This window comes from Megachile rotundata, chromosome 6 (assembly GCF_050947335.1).
Source record: "Megachile rotundata isolate GNS110a chromosome 6, iyMegRotu1, whole genome shotgun sequence".
Taxonomy (NCBI): domain Eukaryota; kingdom Metazoa; phylum Arthropoda; class Insecta; order Hymenoptera; family Megachilidae; genus Megachile; species Megachile rotundata.
The window spans coordinates 18,686,651-18,705,596 of NC_134988.1; the positions used below are offsets into that span (position 1 = coordinate 18,686,651).

General features: G+C 41.1%; 4 protein-coding genes across 8 annotated transcripts; 1 reads left to right on the forward strand and 3 right to left on the reverse strand.

The window, feature by feature from the left end:
- Positions 1-9,744: 9,744 nt before the first annotated feature.
- Positions 9,745-11,880, reverse strand: CSN8 (COP9 signalosome subunit 8). The gene is made up of 4 exons (XM_003704326.3): positions 11,681-11,880; positions 11,503-11,573; positions 10,710-10,888; positions 9,745-10,498 (listed from the first exon to the last, which is right to left on the reverse strand). The coding sequence occupies exons 1-4, from the start codon at positions 11,735-11,737 to the stop codon at positions 10,239-10,241; spliced, it is 567 nt and encodes a 188-aa protein (XP_003704374.1). The 5' UTR covers positions 11,738-11,880; the 3' UTR covers positions 9,745-10,238.
- A 376-nt stretch (positions 11,881-12,256) lies between these two features.
- RabX6 (RAS oncogene family member RabX6) lies at positions 12,257-13,547 on the forward strand. Its single transcript, XM_003704316.3, has 3 exons — positions 12,257-12,618; positions 12,760-13,004; positions 13,082-13,547. The coding sequence occupies exons 1-3, from the start codon at positions 12,439-12,441 to the stop codon at positions 13,278-13,280; spliced, it is 624 nt and encodes a 207-aa protein (XP_003704364.1). The 5' UTR covers positions 12,257-12,438; the 3' UTR covers positions 13,281-13,547.
- On the reverse strand, positions 13,506-16,093 carry Nfs1 (Nfs1 cysteine desulfurase). 4 transcript variants are annotated; one of them, XM_012287323.2, is made up of 10 exons: positions 15,977-16,093; positions 15,659-15,885; positions 15,504-15,583; positions 15,324-15,435; positions 15,091-15,203; positions 14,673-15,000; positions 14,442-14,599; positions 14,097-14,368; positions 13,937-14,026; positions 13,506-13,699 (listed from the first exon to the last, which is right to left on the reverse strand). In XM_012287323.2, exons 2-10 carry the CDS (start codon positions 15,774-15,776, stop codon positions 13,636-13,638), a joined length of 1,335 nt encoding a protein of 444 aa, XP_012142713.1. In that variant the 5' UTR covers positions 15,777-15,885; positions 15,977-16,093; the 3' UTR covers positions 13,506-13,635. The 4 variants fall into 4 exon arrangements, with proteins under 4 accessions (XP_012142713.1, XP_003704357.1, XP_012142712.1 ...); XM_003704309.3 differs by having other exon boundaries at positions 15,091-15,228; positions 15,319-15,435; XM_012287322.2 differs by having other exon boundaries at positions 15,091-15,228; positions 15,319-15,435; positions 15,991-16,052.
- A 75-nt stretch (positions 16,094-16,168) lies between these two features.
- Positions 16,169-18,909, reverse strand: LOC100879008 (uncharacterized). Of its 2 annotated transcripts, XM_012287313.2 has the most exons (7): positions 18,775-18,909; positions 18,489-18,702; positions 18,258-18,427; positions 17,931-18,179; positions 17,696-17,856; positions 17,531-17,620; positions 16,169-17,466 (listed from the first exon to the last, which is right to left on the reverse strand). In XM_012287313.2, exons 2-7 carry the CDS (start codon positions 18,611-18,613, stop codon positions 16,390-16,392), a joined length of 1,872 nt encoding a protein of 623 aa, XP_012142703.1. In that variant the 5' UTR covers positions 18,614-18,702; positions 18,775-18,909; the 3' UTR covers positions 16,169-16,389. The 2 variants fall into 2 exon arrangements, with proteins under 2 accessions (XP_012142703.1, XP_012142704.1); XM_012287314.2 differs by lacking the exon at positions 18,775-18,909 and having other exon boundaries at positions 18,258-18,362; positions 18,489-18,627.
- Positions 18,910-18,946: the final 37 nt, after the last annotated feature.

Here is an 18,946-nt window from a genome sequence, read left to right on the forward strand (position 1 = left end):
TAGCACCTCTCACCGTTTAAATTCGTTGTTCGTGGCTGATCGAAGCAACAGTTTCTCCTACGCTTTTGAAGCGTTCTCATCGCGAGTCCCCGATCGCGGTTCTCTCCTTTTCTCCGGAATTAGGTATCCTCGGCGAACGGTGCACGACCTCGCTGTCCTGCACGTATAGGTCGTTTCACCTGTCACCTGCACAGAAACGAAAGAGAGAGGACGATCGCTTCGGGCGACGAACGAAAGGACGCGCAGACGCCAAGATCGACCGGAATCGGGGTACCTGAATCTTGCTAAACGTTCGCGCATCATTACGCTCGCCAAGAAAACTCGTTCGATAATCTCGTTATCGATGTTACTTAGATACAAAATAGCTGGTTGCCACAGCAATCAATTCGAAGCTTAGTTTCATCCTGTATTCCTAATATGCATTGGCTGATTCCAGTTTGCGACGTAGTAAAAAACAACCGATCGAGTCACTCTGGCTCGATAATTTTCATTCGCGGTAGAACAATTTCCATGGCGATTCGAAACCTAAACAGTACATAGGCTCGCGTTTCGCGATAAGTTCGGTGTCGGGGTAAGACCTATTCTCCGGTATTTCGATATCGTGTTCGCGAGGCTGCTCGCGTGGGACTGGGTGGAAGATCGCGGTGATTAATGGCGATTAAACGAAGAAAGAGAAAGAGAAAGAGTGGACGGCACGAGACCGAGCGTGTGCAGGAACGGTTCTAGGAGCAACAGCATCGAGCGTCGCACCCTTGCGTGGCCCGCAAAATCACTCTACGCGGTATGCGTATTGTATGGTAATACCGCCCGTGTACCTACTCCAATATTTATTCCTCGCAGTTATAACGCGCTTTTACTCGAACCGACGCCATCTATCTTATCCAGCCGTTCTGGGATCCTCTCCTTGATCTATCGATCCTAGCATTCGTCCGCTAAGAACGTCGCTTATATCGAGAAACATCCAATATTTATGTTTTATTATATCGCATACTCGGTCAAATTCGATTTGGGAAAAGTTCACCGTGAATTGTTTATTAAAAAATAAACCATTTTAGAATTATACCGTGAAATTTTGCACTGCTCGATCCTAGTTTCTGTGCGTTATCGGGATTGCAAGAAATTTCTAGTGGACCGGTCGACATGAAAAGTTGACCGATTCTTCGAGGACTCTAGTAATCTCGTCGGAGATCAAAGAACGCACAGTCGTTCGTGCACGGTATCCGGGATGCAACGCGTGTACGAGGGTGCACCCTCGACGAAATGCGCTCGTATAACGAACGAGCGTGTAAACCGCTGTAAGAATGCTAGAAACGCACTAGCGCGTCCACGAACAAGTTGTCGGTGCATCTGGTTCCGTGCAGCTGCAGGGTCGAGACGCCGAAGGAAAAAGGCTCGATCGAATGGTCAATTGCGAAAATCTGCGAACGTGGACCGATCGTAATATCATCGATAACGACTGGGTCATTCGGGAAAGTTTGCCGAGTCGATGCGTGCCAGTCACTCGCGGTCCATGCGTCGAGGATAATCGTCGAAATGGATCTGCGACTGTGACTCTCGGTCTCGTCGGGTGACTAGTCGCGCATCTGTCCGCGAGACTAGATCCTGTTGGCCCGTTTTTTTTTACACGGGAACGAACGAGGCTGCATCTCGACCGGTGGAACAAAGACAGAGACGCGTAGCGAAGAAGGGAAAAAAAGTGGCAGAGACAGATGAATAGAACGGTGAGAACGACGAGAGAGAAAGAAGAAGAGGGAGAGAAAGAGAGAGAGGGAGGGAGAGAAGGAGAACGGGAGAGGAGCGAAAAGACAACGCGAGAGATCAGCTCGGTCGGAGAGTAAGAGTCGAGAGTCGAGAGAGGCAAAAGGATGGAGGACAGGAGGTGAAGAGCCAGGAGGGGAGTGGGTGAGCCGACCTCTGACCCGAAGAGGGGCGGCGGGGTCCTTGCGGCAACCGTGCCGTGCCGGCATAGCTCAGGCATAGCTCAGGCATAGCTCGGGCATAGGTATAGGCATAGACATAGGCATAGGGTTAGCGCAGGCATAAACTAGCGTGCTCGCCGCGACTCGCCCGCCTTTCACTTCGAAGACGAAGGCGAACGTATATAGACAGGACCTGCCGTGGGGAGTGCCTTACCGCTATTATCATATTATAGCCAATTCACCGTGCCGATGCCGTGCGACGACGCCGGGCGTCGTTGTCGATCCTGACGGGACTCGAAATCGCGCCGAAACCCATCTCGCTTGGCTGCTGGTCACGCGATCAGCGACGTACACGTATACCTACGTAGAGAATCCGCGACAGTCTCGACGAACGGACGATTATCACGCGAAACGAAGGGACACCACCTCGAAAGTTGTTGTAACGGGAATTCACGCGAAACGCACGACTCCTATATTTCTCAGGCTTCGTGCGCTCTTCCGAGTCCTGTTCGGAATCTTCGGAAGAGCATGCTCTATCGTCGACGCGGTCAACGAGAAACGAACCCGGTCTCGAGCTTCGATTATACGCGCTAATCGCGGCGTTACTCGCGCGAGGGCACGGCGATAGTCGCGATACGGAGGTCGTACCGGTGCAGAGCGCGTTCGACCCCGGTTCTCTTACCGGTACTATACGCGGCGAGGACAGGCACGGCCGGCGATGATAGTACAGAGAGTACCGCACGGTTTCGAACGCCTTAAGTCGTGGCTCCCAGGACCAGAACGGGACAAACAGCTTAGATCAGGGAAGAGAGCGAGCGAGAAAGAGGCGAGGACAAGAGAGTACCGGTGAGAGTGCACGGTCGTAACGTACGGTACGATACGGTCGTGCCGGTATACCCGTAGGTCGACCCGCACCGCGACGTGTAATTATCATCTCCCAAGGGCCTATCCCACGCTATCCAAGTTAAGTGGGACACAAACGATTACTGCGTGAACGATTAGAGAGGAGCACGGAATATCGGGGATAAGGAGCGCAGGACAGATCGATGAAAAAGGCATCATCCGTGAATCGTTTCGCTTAGATGAACGAGGACCTGCTCGTTCAAAGTATCAATACGATACAAAGTTCGGTGATTTACGATTTAGAAATTTACGATTCCTAGTCGTCGCGTATTTAAAGCGAAATAAAACGCTAACGTAAGAAGCTACTTTCAACCAGCATTTTGTCCGGACCCGTACGTCTATAGGACCCAAGTACAATTTGTAACCCACCGCGAGACGATTATGAGAGATCGCGGGTAGCAGGAATAATTTTATCTAGATTAAGAACGGTTCCCCGCTTTCACGACTTAACGACGTCCTTGCTTTCAACCGCGCGATGCCCATCCCGTTAAAAGCTTAATTAACTGATTAGATTCCAGATAACCGGCGGAGTCAAACCGCGAATCCAGTCACGAAGCACGAATCCGCGATTTCAGGCACGATTCACGAAGCACACCCGGAAACAACCGTTCTAACGCTAGCCCGCGAAAGAATCGAAATTAAGCTGCTGTTACACGATTACGAAACGTCACGTAACCCCATCGAATTCCTATGGAAAAAAAACGAACACTCGTGGCTAGAAGCATATCTACCGATGATGCAACTACGTGTGCCTAGGTTCATTATTTTCTCTCGTAAAAGTAACACGCGAGCGAAACCGAACAATAAGATCGTTTAAAGAATCGAGCCGAACAACGGAGGGCGGATCGAAGCACCGCTGAACAATTGTGTATAAGCGTTCGCCACTTAACGGTTCATAGAATAGCGTCACCGATGAGACTTTCAAAAGTCTTTGAACCCCTTTAAATTCACGCTAGCCTATCGATGATAGGCGGAGTTCGTGGCAGACGCAAGATCGAACCACGATAATTTCCAGCTGAAAGGAAGAAATCGGGAGTGTACGGGAACGACATTGATTATTTCGTGTCGATTGGTATTTCTTCAAATAGAGTAACACAGCTGTCGCAACATTTAAATGTCAACTGATCTCTCATTTTAACCCTGGAACGACGGTGACCGAGCCAGTCGCGACCCAGACTTATGATACTTGTGCGACGACGCATCGACTAAAATACTTTCGAAAAAGCCCGAGATATAGTTTTTCGATATTCTTATTCTCGAGATTCCTTGCGGTCGCGTAAAACGAACAAATCGGTGTCTCGAATATGACGAAGATGAGAATAAAAAGAGTATTCGGGGTTCGAAAAGCCATATAAAATGTAGCACGATAGCGATGGTTAAGTACCATGGAACAGAAACGTGCATAACGGAACGGTAAACGAACCACTTGTTGATTAGATCAAAGTGGATGATCGCGACAAGTTGCAAAACACCGGTGCCACGTTCTGACCCTCTCGTCTTACGTGAAAGTCTTTCGAGCTCGCGTTTGACACGAATATCGTGTCTAATTACAAGCACGTTGCTTCGGGACGATTGTTAAAGAACTGTGATACGTTTAGAGCAGACGATCGCGCGGCTAGGTGGGAACCATCGAGAGGAATCGTGCACAACGTTGGTGGCCGCCACCCGGCTAGAGTCACCAATATTTTCTTGCATTCTGTTCATATACCATCCGTCGTTGTTTACTTTTGAAATCTGACAAACCGAAATCCAAAAATGTCTAACCATCCAACCGAATTACGATTGACGGAAGGGCATAGAAGAGAAACGCGCTACTCGTTCGAACAGTCGATAGCGCACGACATAACATTGATGCAACCGAGCAAAAAATATCGAATTCGTTTGCAATTATTAAACCAGCTCTGCCCGGCGACGGTGACGAATTCGCCCGATATTTTAAATACGATGGTGATGACGTTATAAACCAGATTCCAGCTGGTTCGATAAGAGTAGCGTGGCAACACGTCATAATTAAAAAGCCTCGATGATGCAATAACCGCGAAAGAAAGAAGAGGAGAATTGATTCGTCGGTAGGTCAACGATTATAATAGCACGAGATCGACAACCTGAAATATCCTTCGAGCTTTCCTGCTTTCGATCGATGTAATTTGTGTTATCGTCGTTCGTACGTGTTATCTGCCCAATACACCTGTCGACTTGTTTGCCCGATTGCAAACCAAAGATAAATCGCGGACAACTATTTTCGAAAGGCACGAAAAAATTTACGGAAAGTATCTGTAACATTGCATGTATAATTAGACGAACATTTTTCTCTGATCGTCCATAGAATATTTATTTTTTCTATTTTCCCCGTTTGTCGAGAGAAAGCCAAGATATCTTTTGGTATAAATATCGAACTTTTGGTCATCGCGTCGCAAGACAATTTTCCCGGACAAGTTTCGCTTTCGTTCGCGTTCGATCATAAAAAACCTGAATGTAAAGTATGCTCCATCGAGAATCGTCGATTCGAGCTATCTTTTACCTACAACAATTTCTCCGTCTCTCAAGGAAATGGAATATCGGAGCATCCTAGGGCGAGAAGAGGTCGACGATGCACGTGGTGCAGCGCGTTGCACCGTAGGCAACTCGCGTCCTTTTTCCCGCAGCGCACGAAAGTTAGAGACAATAGGTACGTGGGCGCAGCATCGCGAACCCTAACCTTAGGTGATCCCATATTCCGTTCTCTGCCTTCTCTCCCGTTGAACGCTCTCCGTTGTCTCTCTTCCATTCGATTCCTTTCTCGCTCTTCCATTTGCAAACTCTCTTGTGTTAGGTCGCAGAGCTAGAGAAGCTATCCTCCTCCTCCTCTCCCCCTCGCCGCCTCATTGCGCCTTACCTCACCTGCACCTTCTCAGGTATTTCTCTTTATCTCCGGAGTGGCGAGAGTGCCGCTTGCGAAATCCCAGAAGTCTGCGCCCTCCGCGCCGCGCCGTGCGCGCACGCTGCGCTATGCAGCCGCCTCGTGGCGTGCCACCGATCAAACTTGAGCTACGTGCAAGTACACTCTGGCGCAACCTACGATTCCTTTGGATCCCTATCCATGGTGCAGAAGGGAAAGGAGCACCCTTCCGAACTTTCCCTTTAATCGCTAACAACCGACTAAATACTCGGATAACGGACCGTCCGACAACAGTTCACGTTTGTCATCGTATAACCGCGTGATGACAATTTTACTCTTTCTTTTTTGTTCGTTTTGTCAGACCGAATCGTACCGAGATAACGAAGCTTTCACGAATTTCACAACCACCTAAATCGCGGTCAACTTACTCTCGATAGCGACGAATTCCCGATATAGTCTAAATTGGGTTTCTATTTTCCTCCTTCGTTGGCGATTACATAACCGAACAGCGTTATCCGTCTCGGAAACCATGCTGGTCTCCTTATTTAGGATATTTCGTAGGCACAGGTAATTCGATTATCATTGATCGGCCGTAATCTGGCCGTCTCTGGAATAAGGGTTGGCCGTAGCGAACGAATGCGGGCCACGGGAAAGCATTGTTGCGTATTAGATTTCAGGTTGGGAATACATCGATCGGACATTCCCAGACAAAGGATATCCAGCGTTGAAAGCCTTTACAATGCATTAACGTTCCGTTTCTACCGCGAAACTATCATTCGTCTGCGTTGTTATTGTTCTACTAAAATCCATTAGGCGTAGCGTTTCGCTTTCGCGTGGCCAGTTTGCTCGGATACACCCGAAAACTTCTTTCTCACGAGCCTATTGTTGTAAAATGCCACGACGAACAAACGAATCGAAGATCAAAAACGATCTCGCAAAAGATTCTGCGGGGGTGTCCCGATCGAGACGAATCGATGATCCACCGATTCGATCACCGTTACGTTCCGCAAGATGCAATTGTGCAAAAGGTAACGATCGGTTTTCTTTTCCGTGTGGAATGCCGCGGAGAAGGTGCATTCTGAGCGCACCCACCAGGAGCTCGCGCGAGCGCGAACCAACGCGTCGCGAGACGCAACAAGGACAATGATACTGCCACGATATAGAAATCTACGAGCACGGGGGAACGATTGTGTGCGAATCGGTGGTGAGATTGCCATTGCCCGTCGTAGAAGAAGGAGCGAGGATGATCGCGATAAAGAAACAATCGAACCGCGTCTCCGCCCACGGGTCCGCCAACATTCAATTGTGCCTCTGCCATCTCATTCCTCCGCTTCTGCTTCTCTTTCTCTCCTTGAATTACTCGGACCCACAGACACGTCTTGGTACTCTTAACGGTACAACCCCCGCAGAGAATGGTCCCGCGAGCTCATTGTTCCAGACAATTCGAACGGTTTTTACCTCGAACGCAGGTAGGCTTCCTTCTTGCCGTGTAATTACTAATTTCTGCGTTAGCCGATCTTCACGGTCTGAACAGACCGTGGGGGAGACGAAGATGGGGTGAAAATGATACCGAGTCGAACGCGCGAAAGATTTCCATGGGTCCACAAATTTTTTAATCACCCGAATACGCGTTGAATACGAAAGAACCATGTACAAACAAAATGAAAATGTGAAAAATTGAACTCGAGGCTGTTCCTCCTGGTATCGCACGAATCGATTTACCTCTACCGGTTCATTTCCATTACTAAACGTTAACTTCTTATGAGCTATACATCTGTGTCAAACTTCCGTAAGTGTTTAAAAAACCATCGTAGAAGTACAGTCGATTCTTCGTGACATAACCACGCCATACCTACACCCCTTTTATACGCATACATCTATGTACTGTAGATACACGTATTCGCGTAGAACCTTGTTTCGAACAGAAGTAAGCGGAAAATTGAGAATCGAAATGAATCTCGCTGCGCAACCCCTATTTATCCCTGACAAGCGATCCATCAGCATCGTAACAAGAAACGTCGATAGTTAAATAAAACGAAGGGGAATGTTCTCGGCCTTCTAGTTGTTCTTCGTCATTATCATCATCCTCCTCGTCCCCTGCGTCTCGTACCGACGGCTCTTCCGCCGCGAAACAGACTTTCGAAATCGACTAGTCGCGTTCGATTCGTGCCACTCGCTTCGCTATTCAACGGAGCATCGGCGTTTTCCGCGACGTGCAAAGGTCACCCGCAACAGGCCGCGGCGTAGCTACGCTCTCGGGAAAGAAGACGCGAGTCACCCGCGTGTACTCTTACAAGATGGGGAGGTCAGGTAAGGTAACTGGTAACCCGGCTCTTCCCTCTTGCCTCTCACCTTCGCGTTTTATGTTGCAAACTAGTACTCGTCTGTTTAGTAATACCCGATGGTAACCGAGCGCACAAGCTTCGAGAGGCCGTGCAAACGCTCCGCTCGAAAACGATAGTCCTTTTAAATTTAACCCTGAAAACACGTTGCTGTAGATAACAACCCCCGTGCGCGGTTTTCTTCTCTTCCAACTTTTTTATTTTTCACATACGCAACGATATATCCGAAACTTTTCTATTCGCGTGCAACGGCGCGCGTGATATCGCCAAATATCAGCGAAATTTCAACTCTATGGCAGCCTATAGGTGTTCGAGAAAGTCATTCGCGATGTACCATAGTCACGGACGAGCACGCATTGCTGGTTGATTACCTAATTTCCAGATACCCATCGTTACTCTTGCTTCCGAGGTAACATCGTCCTCTCCTCTTGATCGTACTCGCCGTTGTCTAGAGAAATCATGACGAGAGAAAGAAAGAGGATTGAAAAAAAACACGCAAGAAGAAGAATCGGTGCGATATCGCGATGCAATCATCGTTCCTTGGAACGATGATGAATCTGCATTATTCAAAGACACGATGAACACCGAGTACAATATGGAAACGAAAGTGTTGTACGTAGAGCAAGGCATCGTCATCCTCGTTCTAGGCTACATCCTAACCATTTTGCAACCCCCCGCTGACCGAACGCCATTTTTCGATACCGATTATTGCACCGATCGCACGTTCTTGATGTAAACAGTGTCTAGGATAGGCACTTTAATGTGATACGAACGCGTGGGAACGCCTTCAAGATATGTCTAAACGCTTTTCTTTTCGTTTATTCCCACGTATCCGTACCAGTGAATTTACTGTAATCGATAATCAAAATCATTTTTTAACGAATATACATGCACATAACATACTCTAAATGGTATGACTACCAACTACCGCGCGAGAACAGCTCGCCAACTTATAACCAATAACCAATAAAATTAAAAGAAAATTATAACGCGCATCGATTGAATGATGCCTCTCGCGTTTACGAATTACTTGATACTCGGTAGGAAAAGGATATTATGTACGAAAAGATTTCTACCACGTTTTAACAGGGATTTCCAGGTAAATTAACGCGCAACAGCACGTACGCGTAAAATATGAAACTCGCGTATCGTGTAGGATTAGTGATACCGGTGCAACAACTTTCTAGAGTATAGTGGAGCCAAAAAAGAGCAACGGACACCAATGACGGTGGGTGAACACCGGCTACCTGCTGGCTGGTGGAAACGATTTCTTTGAGAATATCGAACGTTACACAATCGCGCTGCGATTGTGCATATTCAGTAGCGTTTACAATGCGGGACGGTCAGAATCGATTTCATAGAGAATTACTCGGAATCGAGGGGAGTGAGCAACGAGACTACACAACCTGAGCCGACTGAGAATACCTATCTGTCCGTGATTTTTCTGATCTGCGAAATTTCGATTTCCATGACGCAATGCTCGCGGCAGGATCTCCTCGCGTAGATTTTTCGAACGACCTCGTCGAGCACCCGTTTGCTTCCATGCTAAGCCATTTTTTCGAGACAACCTTCAACCACCGCGACTTTATTTGCTCCGAATTTTTTACAATTCTTACGTAAATTTTAAAGATAAGAATTACAAAGAATCGATGAGTCTTTGCGGGGGGGGACGAAGGTAGAAAGTAAAAATAAGCAGACAACGTTGAATGATAAGGCAATCAATGTTTTATAGGTGAAGCGTTGTATCGGGACGGTAATGATCGCGTCCGTAATTATTATTATTATTTCTTTCTATACAACACAGAGCAATTCGTTCCGATGATTTAATGCTAAAGTGAACACCGATGGGTCAAGATATCTATAATATACTCGTTGGAAACTGTGATTCGTTTTTTCCTCTCTTCAAAGAGTCTTTCTTTTCTAGAAAATACCAGTCTCCGTGAACGGCATAAAATTATTGATTAATCGAGTTGTTGACTCCACGCATGCAACGAGCTTCATCGGATCGTTTCTTCCGATTGAGCAGACAGGACGCGTAGGTAGATCGCGGTGTATACTTAGGGTAGAAACACAGGTGCTTCCTTTCGAGCACACTTCCTCCTTTATATAATACGATTACGAGGTAAGACTAAGTTTAAAGTACTGTCGATCGAGTCTTGATGTTGAGTGTCTCGTCATTGACGACACGTTGTTCGTTCAGTTCTCCAAGAAGGACACGAATTGCGTGAGTTTGCGCAGCTGATCCTCCGTGAGACCAACTTCACTGGCCACGTTGCATTCTTCTTCTTTCTCGATCTTGCACGGTTGTACCATCGTTCCGTCTATGGTCCATCCTCTCTCGATGACAAGTCGACGAGCTTCTTCCAACGACAGACCCGTCATCGATGCGAACACGGTCAAGCCCAATGACGAATACGCTTTGGATATCAGGGTGATCGCTCTTTCTCGAACGTTATCTGAAAGATTTATCGACAATCGGTACAGATATTGTTTCTGTTATTCGCCTATTTCGAACAATAATTTCGATTCAATTTAAATCTAAAAGCATCCGTTAGATAAGCCCGGAACGAGCTCAAACGCTACTTTGAAAAATTATTTTTAGATAATTCTTTGAGATTGAATGTCAATATAATCAGGATAGTTCTGGCTGCCCTGCGATGCATGTACCTTTTAAAGCAGCCATAATATCGGACACGTCGTCGCTCCACTTTGCGTTAAGGGCAACGTGAACCGCGGGCCAATCCCTTTGCCACATGCGCTGCCCTACCACCCATATCTGCTTAAGCTCCGCACTTCCGCTCTTCAAGTCCGATGGTATTCGTTTCCATAGGTACTTGGCATTGCATCTACGGCGGCGATTTTTCGATCAAATAAATATGGATCGAATCTTGTACGCGTTTCGTAAGGGCACGGTCAAAACAAAAACAGAAACTAAATGTATTCTCGAAATCTCTTATTCGTTTAAAAAGGGAAAGATAATATCCAAACGTTAAAATAAAAGATGCGTTTAATATCCAGTGACAACAATTAAATCAAAATAAACATGAAATCGTGTGATACAAAATCAAATCGGAAATAGTTGTTACCGAACGAATTATAAATGAAAAAGAAGAAAATGACAATTTTAAATTACCCGCTATTGATTGCCGGTAAAGAGGATAATGTAAAAAAAGAAATTTATAAATAATATACACTTAAATTATAAACTAGTTATAATATTTTACAATTGACAAAATATAATTAAACAAAATAATTGTTTTTATCAAAATTAATATAACATATATAGATGGCGCCAGCGTACACTATACAAATAATAATTTTATTACAAAATTAACGAGATAATGTCGTACATTGTAAACTTAAATAATAAAACGATAACGAGATTTTTATAGTTTGCGCCTGAATAATTAAATACAAAAATAATTAAAACTATCGATGGAGGTTAGAATTTTGTACTTACAGATCATTTTGATAAAGATATATAGCTAATAACTGTGCATACGTCTGTGCTGTTGCAACTCCACTTGGAGCCTGTACAGAAATATACGAGTTCATAAATGATGATGAATTTCGAGAGAATTTAATAAAATTGATCATAGTCGGTATAACCTATAATAGCAATTGAACGCTGCACTTACTTCCAATTCAGTTTTTTCTAATTCTTGAAGAAGTTTGTTCACGTCGTTTAGTATCATGACGAAACTTTGTTATTTCCACAGCGAACAAAACGATATTGATACTATAGTATTAAGAATACACGCCAACATTGAAATAAGCAATGTCAAACAAGAAACCTAAACAGCTGAGGACTGAACGCATACACAACGCATACTATCGGACTAATCTTTTTTTTTTAATCATAGAGGGCAGCATTTAATAAATCGACTAAATCGACTTGAAATGATTATTATTGTGATTATTTAAAATTACTTGTTTTCGAATTCCTTGTTGAAGACTGATTATAAATAAATTTGATTTTCTTCGAGAAAAGATTTTCTTCGTTATACGTATCAAATTCCCAACAAACTAAAACACGTACACTATATTTTCAATACTATAAAACTTAGAAAATTCCTATTGAACTCTGATTACAATATTTACATTCATCATATTTAATCACAATAGTGTTAAACATATAATAGATTGTGGGATTATTATAGCTCGCTACAGATTCTATTGCACTTCACCGATGTGCACAGAAGTTCTATAACAATAGTATTTTATGGTCCGTCACTAGTGTAATATTTCTATTATCACGACTGTCATCGTACTGATAATAGTGTTTAGAGAAACACCACTAAACATAGTGCATAGTTGCAAAAAATGGAAATAATTACAATGACTTGTTGTTAGTGGTATTACTTCTATATAACCGGCGAAGTGATATAAGTTGAATATGGCCACTGTTAAAGTAACCGAACAAAAAGTTATTCTGTGCGGGGAATACGGTGTCGGAAAAACGTCTATATTTAGGCGTTTTGCAAACAATACTTTCGTAACAAGTAACGATCGAAAATCAACGCTTGGTCTCGATAATATCGATAAAGAATATGTTGTCGAAGACAGACGAATACGAGTAATGTATTTACATGCGTATGCTGTTATCTCGTTAGCCTTCATTTTATAAATAAATGATTCATAAACATTTATATCAAACGTCTGTCATCGCTGCGATATTGTTGTTCTTTGTTCTATGTCTAAATTTGTTATTTTGCAGCTGCAATTATGGGACACAGGTGGTATGGAAAGAGTTGCATCGGTAACATCGAGCTACTATAAATTTGCAGAAGCTGCTATTTTAGTTTTTGCATTAGACAATCCGAGTTCATTTCACTTACTATCTCAGCATTTGCTCGAGATTGTTACATATGCTGAGAACGCAAAGATATTTCTGTGTGGAAATAAAAGTGACCTCGAAAGCACGGCTTCACAAGTAACGGATGCAGAAATGGAACAATTCTGGTTAGTTCTATAATTTAAGCGATATTATTAATGCGATACGTGTACATCAAAATTCGCTAACACATTATGTTCTGCAGTGAACAATGTCACAATCTAATATCTGGTATATATAAAACATCTTGTAAGACTGGAGAAGGAATACACGAAATGTTTGAAGATATAGCACAACATCTGGTTGAGGCTAACAGGTCACGCATGGAATTGCATGAAATGGATAAAGATAGGTTTAAAATTTCATATATCGACGAAGCTACAGACCCATCGTGCTTGTGCTAAATATTGAACATTAACAAGTGTAAATGAAGCAACATTTTTTATAACTTGGATAAACTCAACACACGGTTGTAAAGTGTGAAGAGCAAAGGTATCTTTTTATATCAATTATTACCATTAAAGATTTTCCTAAGATGGAAAACACTGCGAGCGTAAAAATGGGGAAAGGGGGAAAATATTAATATGTAATATTATGTACAATTATAATCAGACTTAAGATTCCCAAAATTAAAGGATTTCAAATAAAGATTTATTACATATTGAACAATATTTTACTCGATTTGAATTTGAACTATTTCTAAAACTTACGGTTCATATCATAGCATACTTAATTCATACTATGAGGTAGAACAAGTCATTAGTGTTGAGTCCATTTGATAGTTTTCAAATCAATTCCCTCTTGAACCATTTCCCATAATGGACTGCAAAATAAATAATTGAAATTAACTATTATTATTTAAGTAATATTTAAGGTACTCATTAAGATTATATACTTCAAATCACAAAACGTCCTATAACAAATTTATTCCCTCCGTTTATTATAACTATCGCGCTTTTAATACTCTTAGCCGAAAGTACGTAAATAAAATTAACGTGAAATAATTGACCAATGCTTGTGCATTAAATAAATGTTTGTAATGTAACTGGATAAACTGTACCTCATTTCTCGAAGTCTCTGAACATGCTGAATTGTATTTTTTGCGGTAAAATCAATTTCTTCCATCGTTGTAAACCGGCCAATACCAAATCTATATAAATAAGGAATCGTTACAACGTTACGTTAATATCATTTGATACTAAGTCACCATCGTAATTTACCTAATACTGGAATGTGCTAAATCTTCTGATGTTCCAATTGCTCTCAATACATAACTCGGTTCCAAACTGGCGCTAGTACAAGCAGAGCCACTGCTCAAAGCAATATTTTTTAATGCCATTAATAAGGATTCGCCTTCCACATATGCAAAAGATAAATTCACACAACCAGGGTACCAAGCAACGGCATCTCCGTTACGTATAACATGTGGTAAATTTGACGTTATTGTTTCGATCAAATGATTGGAAAGCATTGTGATATACTTGTGGTCATACTAGGAGAAAACAGCAAACTATTTAAAATCTAGTACATAACAAAATACATAATACTGTTTCTAGTAGAATTACCTCCATTTCTGTTTGCGACAATTCACAGGCTGCTCCCAAACCCACAGCTAAAGGAGCTGGAACAGTACCACTTCTCATACCTCTCTCCTGACCACCGCCACTTTGAATTGGTTCTACACGAACTCTTGGTCTTCTCCTTACATACAAAGCACCAACTCCTGAAAAATCAATAAGCTGCAATTATACGAACATGAAATATATAACAAATATTTATAACTCTTAGACAAATACCTTTTGGACCATATATTTTGTGACCGCTGATCGACATTAAGTCAATGTTCATAGCATTAACATCAACTGGCACTTTTCCAACAGCTTGAGCCGCATCTGTATGGAAAAACACCTTCTTTTTCCTACATATAGCACCAATTTCTTCAATTGGTTGTCTTACACCAATTTCATTATTGACCAGCATTATAGAAACAAGAGAAGTAGTGGGCCTAATTGCATCTTCTAATTGATTAAGATCAATAAGACCATTTGATTTCACTGGAATATAAGTCACCTCAAATCCTTCTGCTTCCAAGGCTCTACAGGAATCCAATACGCATTTGTGCTCCTGAAACAAGAAAATTATATATAAATAAATGCAGCAAAACATATTTAATATTAACAAAATATATTTAATATTTAACTAAACTTAACATACTATCTGAGTCGTCACAATATGATTTTTTTTGCCTTTGTAAAACCTTGCCACACCTTTTACAGCTATATTATTGCTTTCTGTTGCACCAGATGTAAATACAATTTCCTTTTTATCTGCACATATTAAATTTGCAATTTGCTATTGAAAATAAAATATCCAATTACTGTCTTTGCAAATCATAACTTGTAATATCATATGCAACAAAATGTAATAATGCTGGATATTAACCTTACGTGCATGTTCAACTGCTGTTTCCGTTTCCCAACCGTACATATGTGTTCTGGAATGTGGATTTCCATAGTAAGCAATAAGATAAGGCATCATTTTGTCTAATACTCGTGGATCCTGCATAAAAATTATAAATTTCATTATAAATACTTAAGTTAGATCATAATCTTTTATATTATATTTACCACTGGTGTAGTCGCTTGAGCATCTAAGTAAATAGCTCTGCCTTCGGCAGGACCCCTTTTGTATTCATCGGTAATAACAGCTGTAAGTCAAATATAAATTTATATACAATAGTTAATACAATATATATAATAATTTTACAAGATGCAATACTTACATTCATAGTCTGTTATTTCTGATAAAATTTGACTACTAGCGTGTACTGCACGACATTCCTTGACACGATTCAAGGTTGTTAATAAATTTCTCGTCGGTCGAAACATATTAATTTTCATATAAAACTCAGATCTGTCTTCAGTATTTATAAATTCCGCAACATGACATGTTCTAACCTTAAGTAACCTATCTGTTATTGTGCGTAATTTTGTTTAACTAGCCATTTACCTATACGAATATAAATACGGTAATTGTATTCTAATCTTTTTTAATATCGAATACGATGTAGTTGGTACTCTCAGGATTGATAATTACGTACTTATTAACGCTCACCGATTCAGGAGTATATTTTCGCATCAGAACTACTACAGAAAGTGGTGCAATTCTGTTCACATGTTTATCTATACATATACATATACATAACATATATACATATAGATGTATCATTTATAAAGATAGAAATGAATTACATCTTTATAGGTAAAGAAAGGCAACAGGGAAAAGACAATAGTTTATTAATTACAGTAAATGTGAAAATTATTTTTATTATTTCAGATTTTTCCAAAAGTACAAAAAATAACTTAAAGCACATGTACACGACGTGTAAGTAGTAGGACATAAAAGTACAAATTACATTAAATATGTTTATATAGATAGACAATTTTGGACATACAGTACATTGTACTGTATAGAAATAATCACAATCGTGAAATACTGATTAACATATTAAACCTATTGACGATCTTTCGATAGATTTAGCGAATCACCGATATCTGCTTGTGACTGCTGTTTTTTATGCATCGTTGTCATATCCAACATTCCTCCAAAATCTGTTTTAGAAATTGATAAATCTTCGGTTCCTTGATACTCGTTCGATCGATTGAGCTTCGTATTATCATTTTGTACTTCTATTTTCTTTCGATCGGTTGAATAGTCTTCTGCAGTGACAGAAAAATTTCTACAAGATTCTGAAGATCCCGTAGTTGATTTGAATTGCGATGATAAAGAATCAATCATCGAAAAATCGCTAGATTTACGTTCATTCCCTTCTATATCTCTCGCTGGAGAAATTTTACCGATTGGACCGAACAAATTGGCTATATTTCGCATATACGCAGACGGTGATGGTGACGACGTTCTTGTAAAATCTGCAATAGAAAATCCAGAGAGCTTTGCCAGGTCTGCAGTAGAAAAATTGGCTAATTTTGATAAATCTGAAAATTTGGTGATCTGTTGCGTTATGTCGGCTAAAGGAAAATCGGATGCCGTAGACGACCGCGTTTTACTGATACCAGTATCCGTTACAAGGGTATTGGATACCTTCGAAAAATCTGTTGGCGCAAAATCATAATCACATTTTGTATTTTTTACGGAAACAGTTAGTTCTCCGGATTGAAAACTAGGTATCACTTCCGATGAAGGTATATGTTGTTTCGATGTCGCAGAACTTCCGTCTTTCAGTTGCGTAATCGATGCGGTATCCGTGGTTATAATATTATCTTTCTTAATGTTATCTCTCGAAGTAGATGGTTGCATCACAAAAGATTTCGATGTAGGAGTAAGTATGGCACCGTCTGGTTTAAAGTTTACGGGCGTGAGGAAGACCGCAGCATTGTTAGGTGCAAGACCAACTCCCGGTGGAACTGCAGAAGGAACAAGAGATTCTGATGCCGGTACGAGCGGAAATTTGACGGCAAGAAATTCAGGTGTTGTTCCATCTTCAGATCCAGGACAGATCATTTCTCTAATTACATCCCAATAAGATCCATTAGATCGATTGCGTCCAGGTAATTTAGACGCCAGTGAAGACTGTTAATATTACGTGTATTTTAGTATCGTTTGCACTATTTTTTATCGATTTTTGTATACCTACCCTTAAACGTTCGAGGTAAGTTGTATTATTGTTAAAATTTGCAGTAAAATCAATACCTCCTTCGCTTTTGTAATATTCTATACATCTTCTCTGAAATAGCAGATACATAATGAACTAATATATAATATCGGATCGATTATTAAGCTAATTTTGGCATGTACATACAATCTCTTCTAACGTGTCTTGAGAGAGAAAGTGTTCCTGGGACAATGTGTAACTTAAAAGCATTGGCCTTGGATATTCGTGAGGTCGATTTTCAGGAGGCGGTAAAGACCAAAAAACATTAAAGTTTGACTCGTAACAGCTACCATCTGTGTTGTAAGGTGCTAAAAATATGAATGATTCTTTTGTCAGTTTTATGCATGAAGTTGTTAAAATAATTATAATAAAAAGTACTAACAGCATATTAATCCTACACACGGCGTATATCCATTGTCGCTAGGTCCTTTCATTTTAATTTGATAATCTAATTGAGAATCTACATCTCGAAGAGAAGGGGAAGCATGAGATCTAGGATGAGAATGATACCATCCAACCAAAGTAACACGCTTCCATTCCATAGCTCTGGCAATTTCTGTTTCAACTGCAGCTGCAGCTGACTTATCTTTGCCAGAATATCTACATGGAAAGGCAGTTGTTATGGATAAATCTAAAATACAAAATAAATGATATTTAAGTAATAGAAACGAATACTAACTACATGAAATTTTATAAAAATGATATTTACTGTGCGAATTAATATCCCAATGGCCACCTAGATAGCCGCATACTTCTTTATCCGTTAAATGGCAATGCAAATCTACCAATAAAGCTGCAGTAGTTGTTACTGTAACTAAAAAGGGCTGTATTTTTCCAAGCGTACTAAAAGAAGTAAGTTCTACCATCGTACTCATATCCCTAAAATATACGTAATCATTAATTAAAACATAAGCAATGTTTTCTAATATTCTTTTCTTACATGGCATGACTTCTTATCCCAAGATTTGCATGCTTTACTGGTACCCGTACAACTTGTATAGGAGGACTTGTTTGAATCTTTTCCAGGCTCTCCTCCATAGATTCAGCAGTTGCTGTTGTTTCCATTTCTCTCCTATTTCTTTTATACTTAAAATATTTTACTCTAATTAAAATTATAATTTTAAAAACAACGATATATTCATAGTTTTTCTCTTCTGTAAGTTATACACAGTAAATAATTTTATTAGTATCAACTCATTATCGCTTAATACAAGAAACTATATTACATTGCACAGTGGTATCCTTAAGTATTAATTAAACATTCACAAAACACTTAAAATCAAACATCGCTGTCATTACATTGTGTATTAGACTATTGAAAAAACTAGCCATTACCATCACCGGTGTTATTGGTAAAAAATAATACCAGGCCTGCCAAGCTTACGAACACAAAAGAGC

What these genes read in the sequence shown, in the direction of transcription:
- RabX6 (XM_003704316.3), top strand. Translation starts at nt 12,439, where the DNA reads ATGGCCACTGTTAAAGTAACCGAACAAAAAGTTATTCTGTGCGGGGAA. An exon ending in TCGAAGACAGACGAATACGA is followed by an intron (nt 12,619 to 12,759) that starts GTAATGTATTTA and finishes GTTATTTTGCAG; the next exon opens with CTGCAATTATGGGACACAGG. An exon ending in GCAGAAATGGAACAATTCTG is followed by an intron (nt 13,005 to 13,081) that starts GTTAGTTCTATA and finishes TATGTTCTGCAG; the next exon opens with TGAACAATGTCACAATCTAA.
- Nfs1 (XM_003704309.3), bottom strand. Translation starts at nt 15,776, where the DNA reads ATGAAAATTAATATGTTTCGACCGACGAGAAATTTATTAACAACCTTG. An exon ending in ATATTGTGACGACTCAGATA is followed by an intron (nt 15,001 to 15,090) that starts GTATGTTAAGTT and finishes TTCTTGTTTCAG; the next exon opens with GAGCACAAATGCGTATTGGA. An exon ending in TTAGCACATTCCAGTATTAG is followed by an intron (nt 14,027 to 14,096) that starts GTAAATTACGAT and finishes TTATTTATATAG; the next exon opens with ATTTGGTATTGGCCGGTTTA.
- CSN8 (XM_003704326.3), bottom strand. Translation starts at nt 11,737, where the DNA reads ATGATACTAAACGACGTGAACAAACTTCTTCAAGAATTAGAAAAAACT. An exon ending in TATCTTTATCAAAATGATCT is followed by an intron (nt 10,889 to 11,502) that starts GTAAGTACAAAA and finishes TCGCCGCCGTAG; the next exon opens with ATGCAATGCCAAGTACCTAT. An exon ending in TATTATGGCTGCTTTAAAAG is followed by an intron (nt 10,499 to 10,709) that starts GTACATGCATCG and finishes TAAATCTTTCAG; the next exon opens with ATAACGTTCGAGAAAGAGCG.
- LOC100879008 (XM_012287313.2), bottom strand. Translation starts at nt 18,613, where the DNA reads ATGGAAACAACAGCAACTGCTGAATCTATGGAGGAGAGCCTGGAAAAG. An exon ending in TTGGGATATTAATTCGCACA is followed by an intron (nt 18,180 to 18,257) that starts GTAAATATCATT and finishes TTTGTATTTTAG; the next exon opens with ATTTATCCATAACAACTGCC. An exon ending in AAGACACGTTAGAAGAGATT is followed by an intron (nt 17,621 to 17,695) that starts GTATGTACATGC and finishes CTGCTATTTCAG; the next exon opens with AGAAGATGTATAGAATATTA.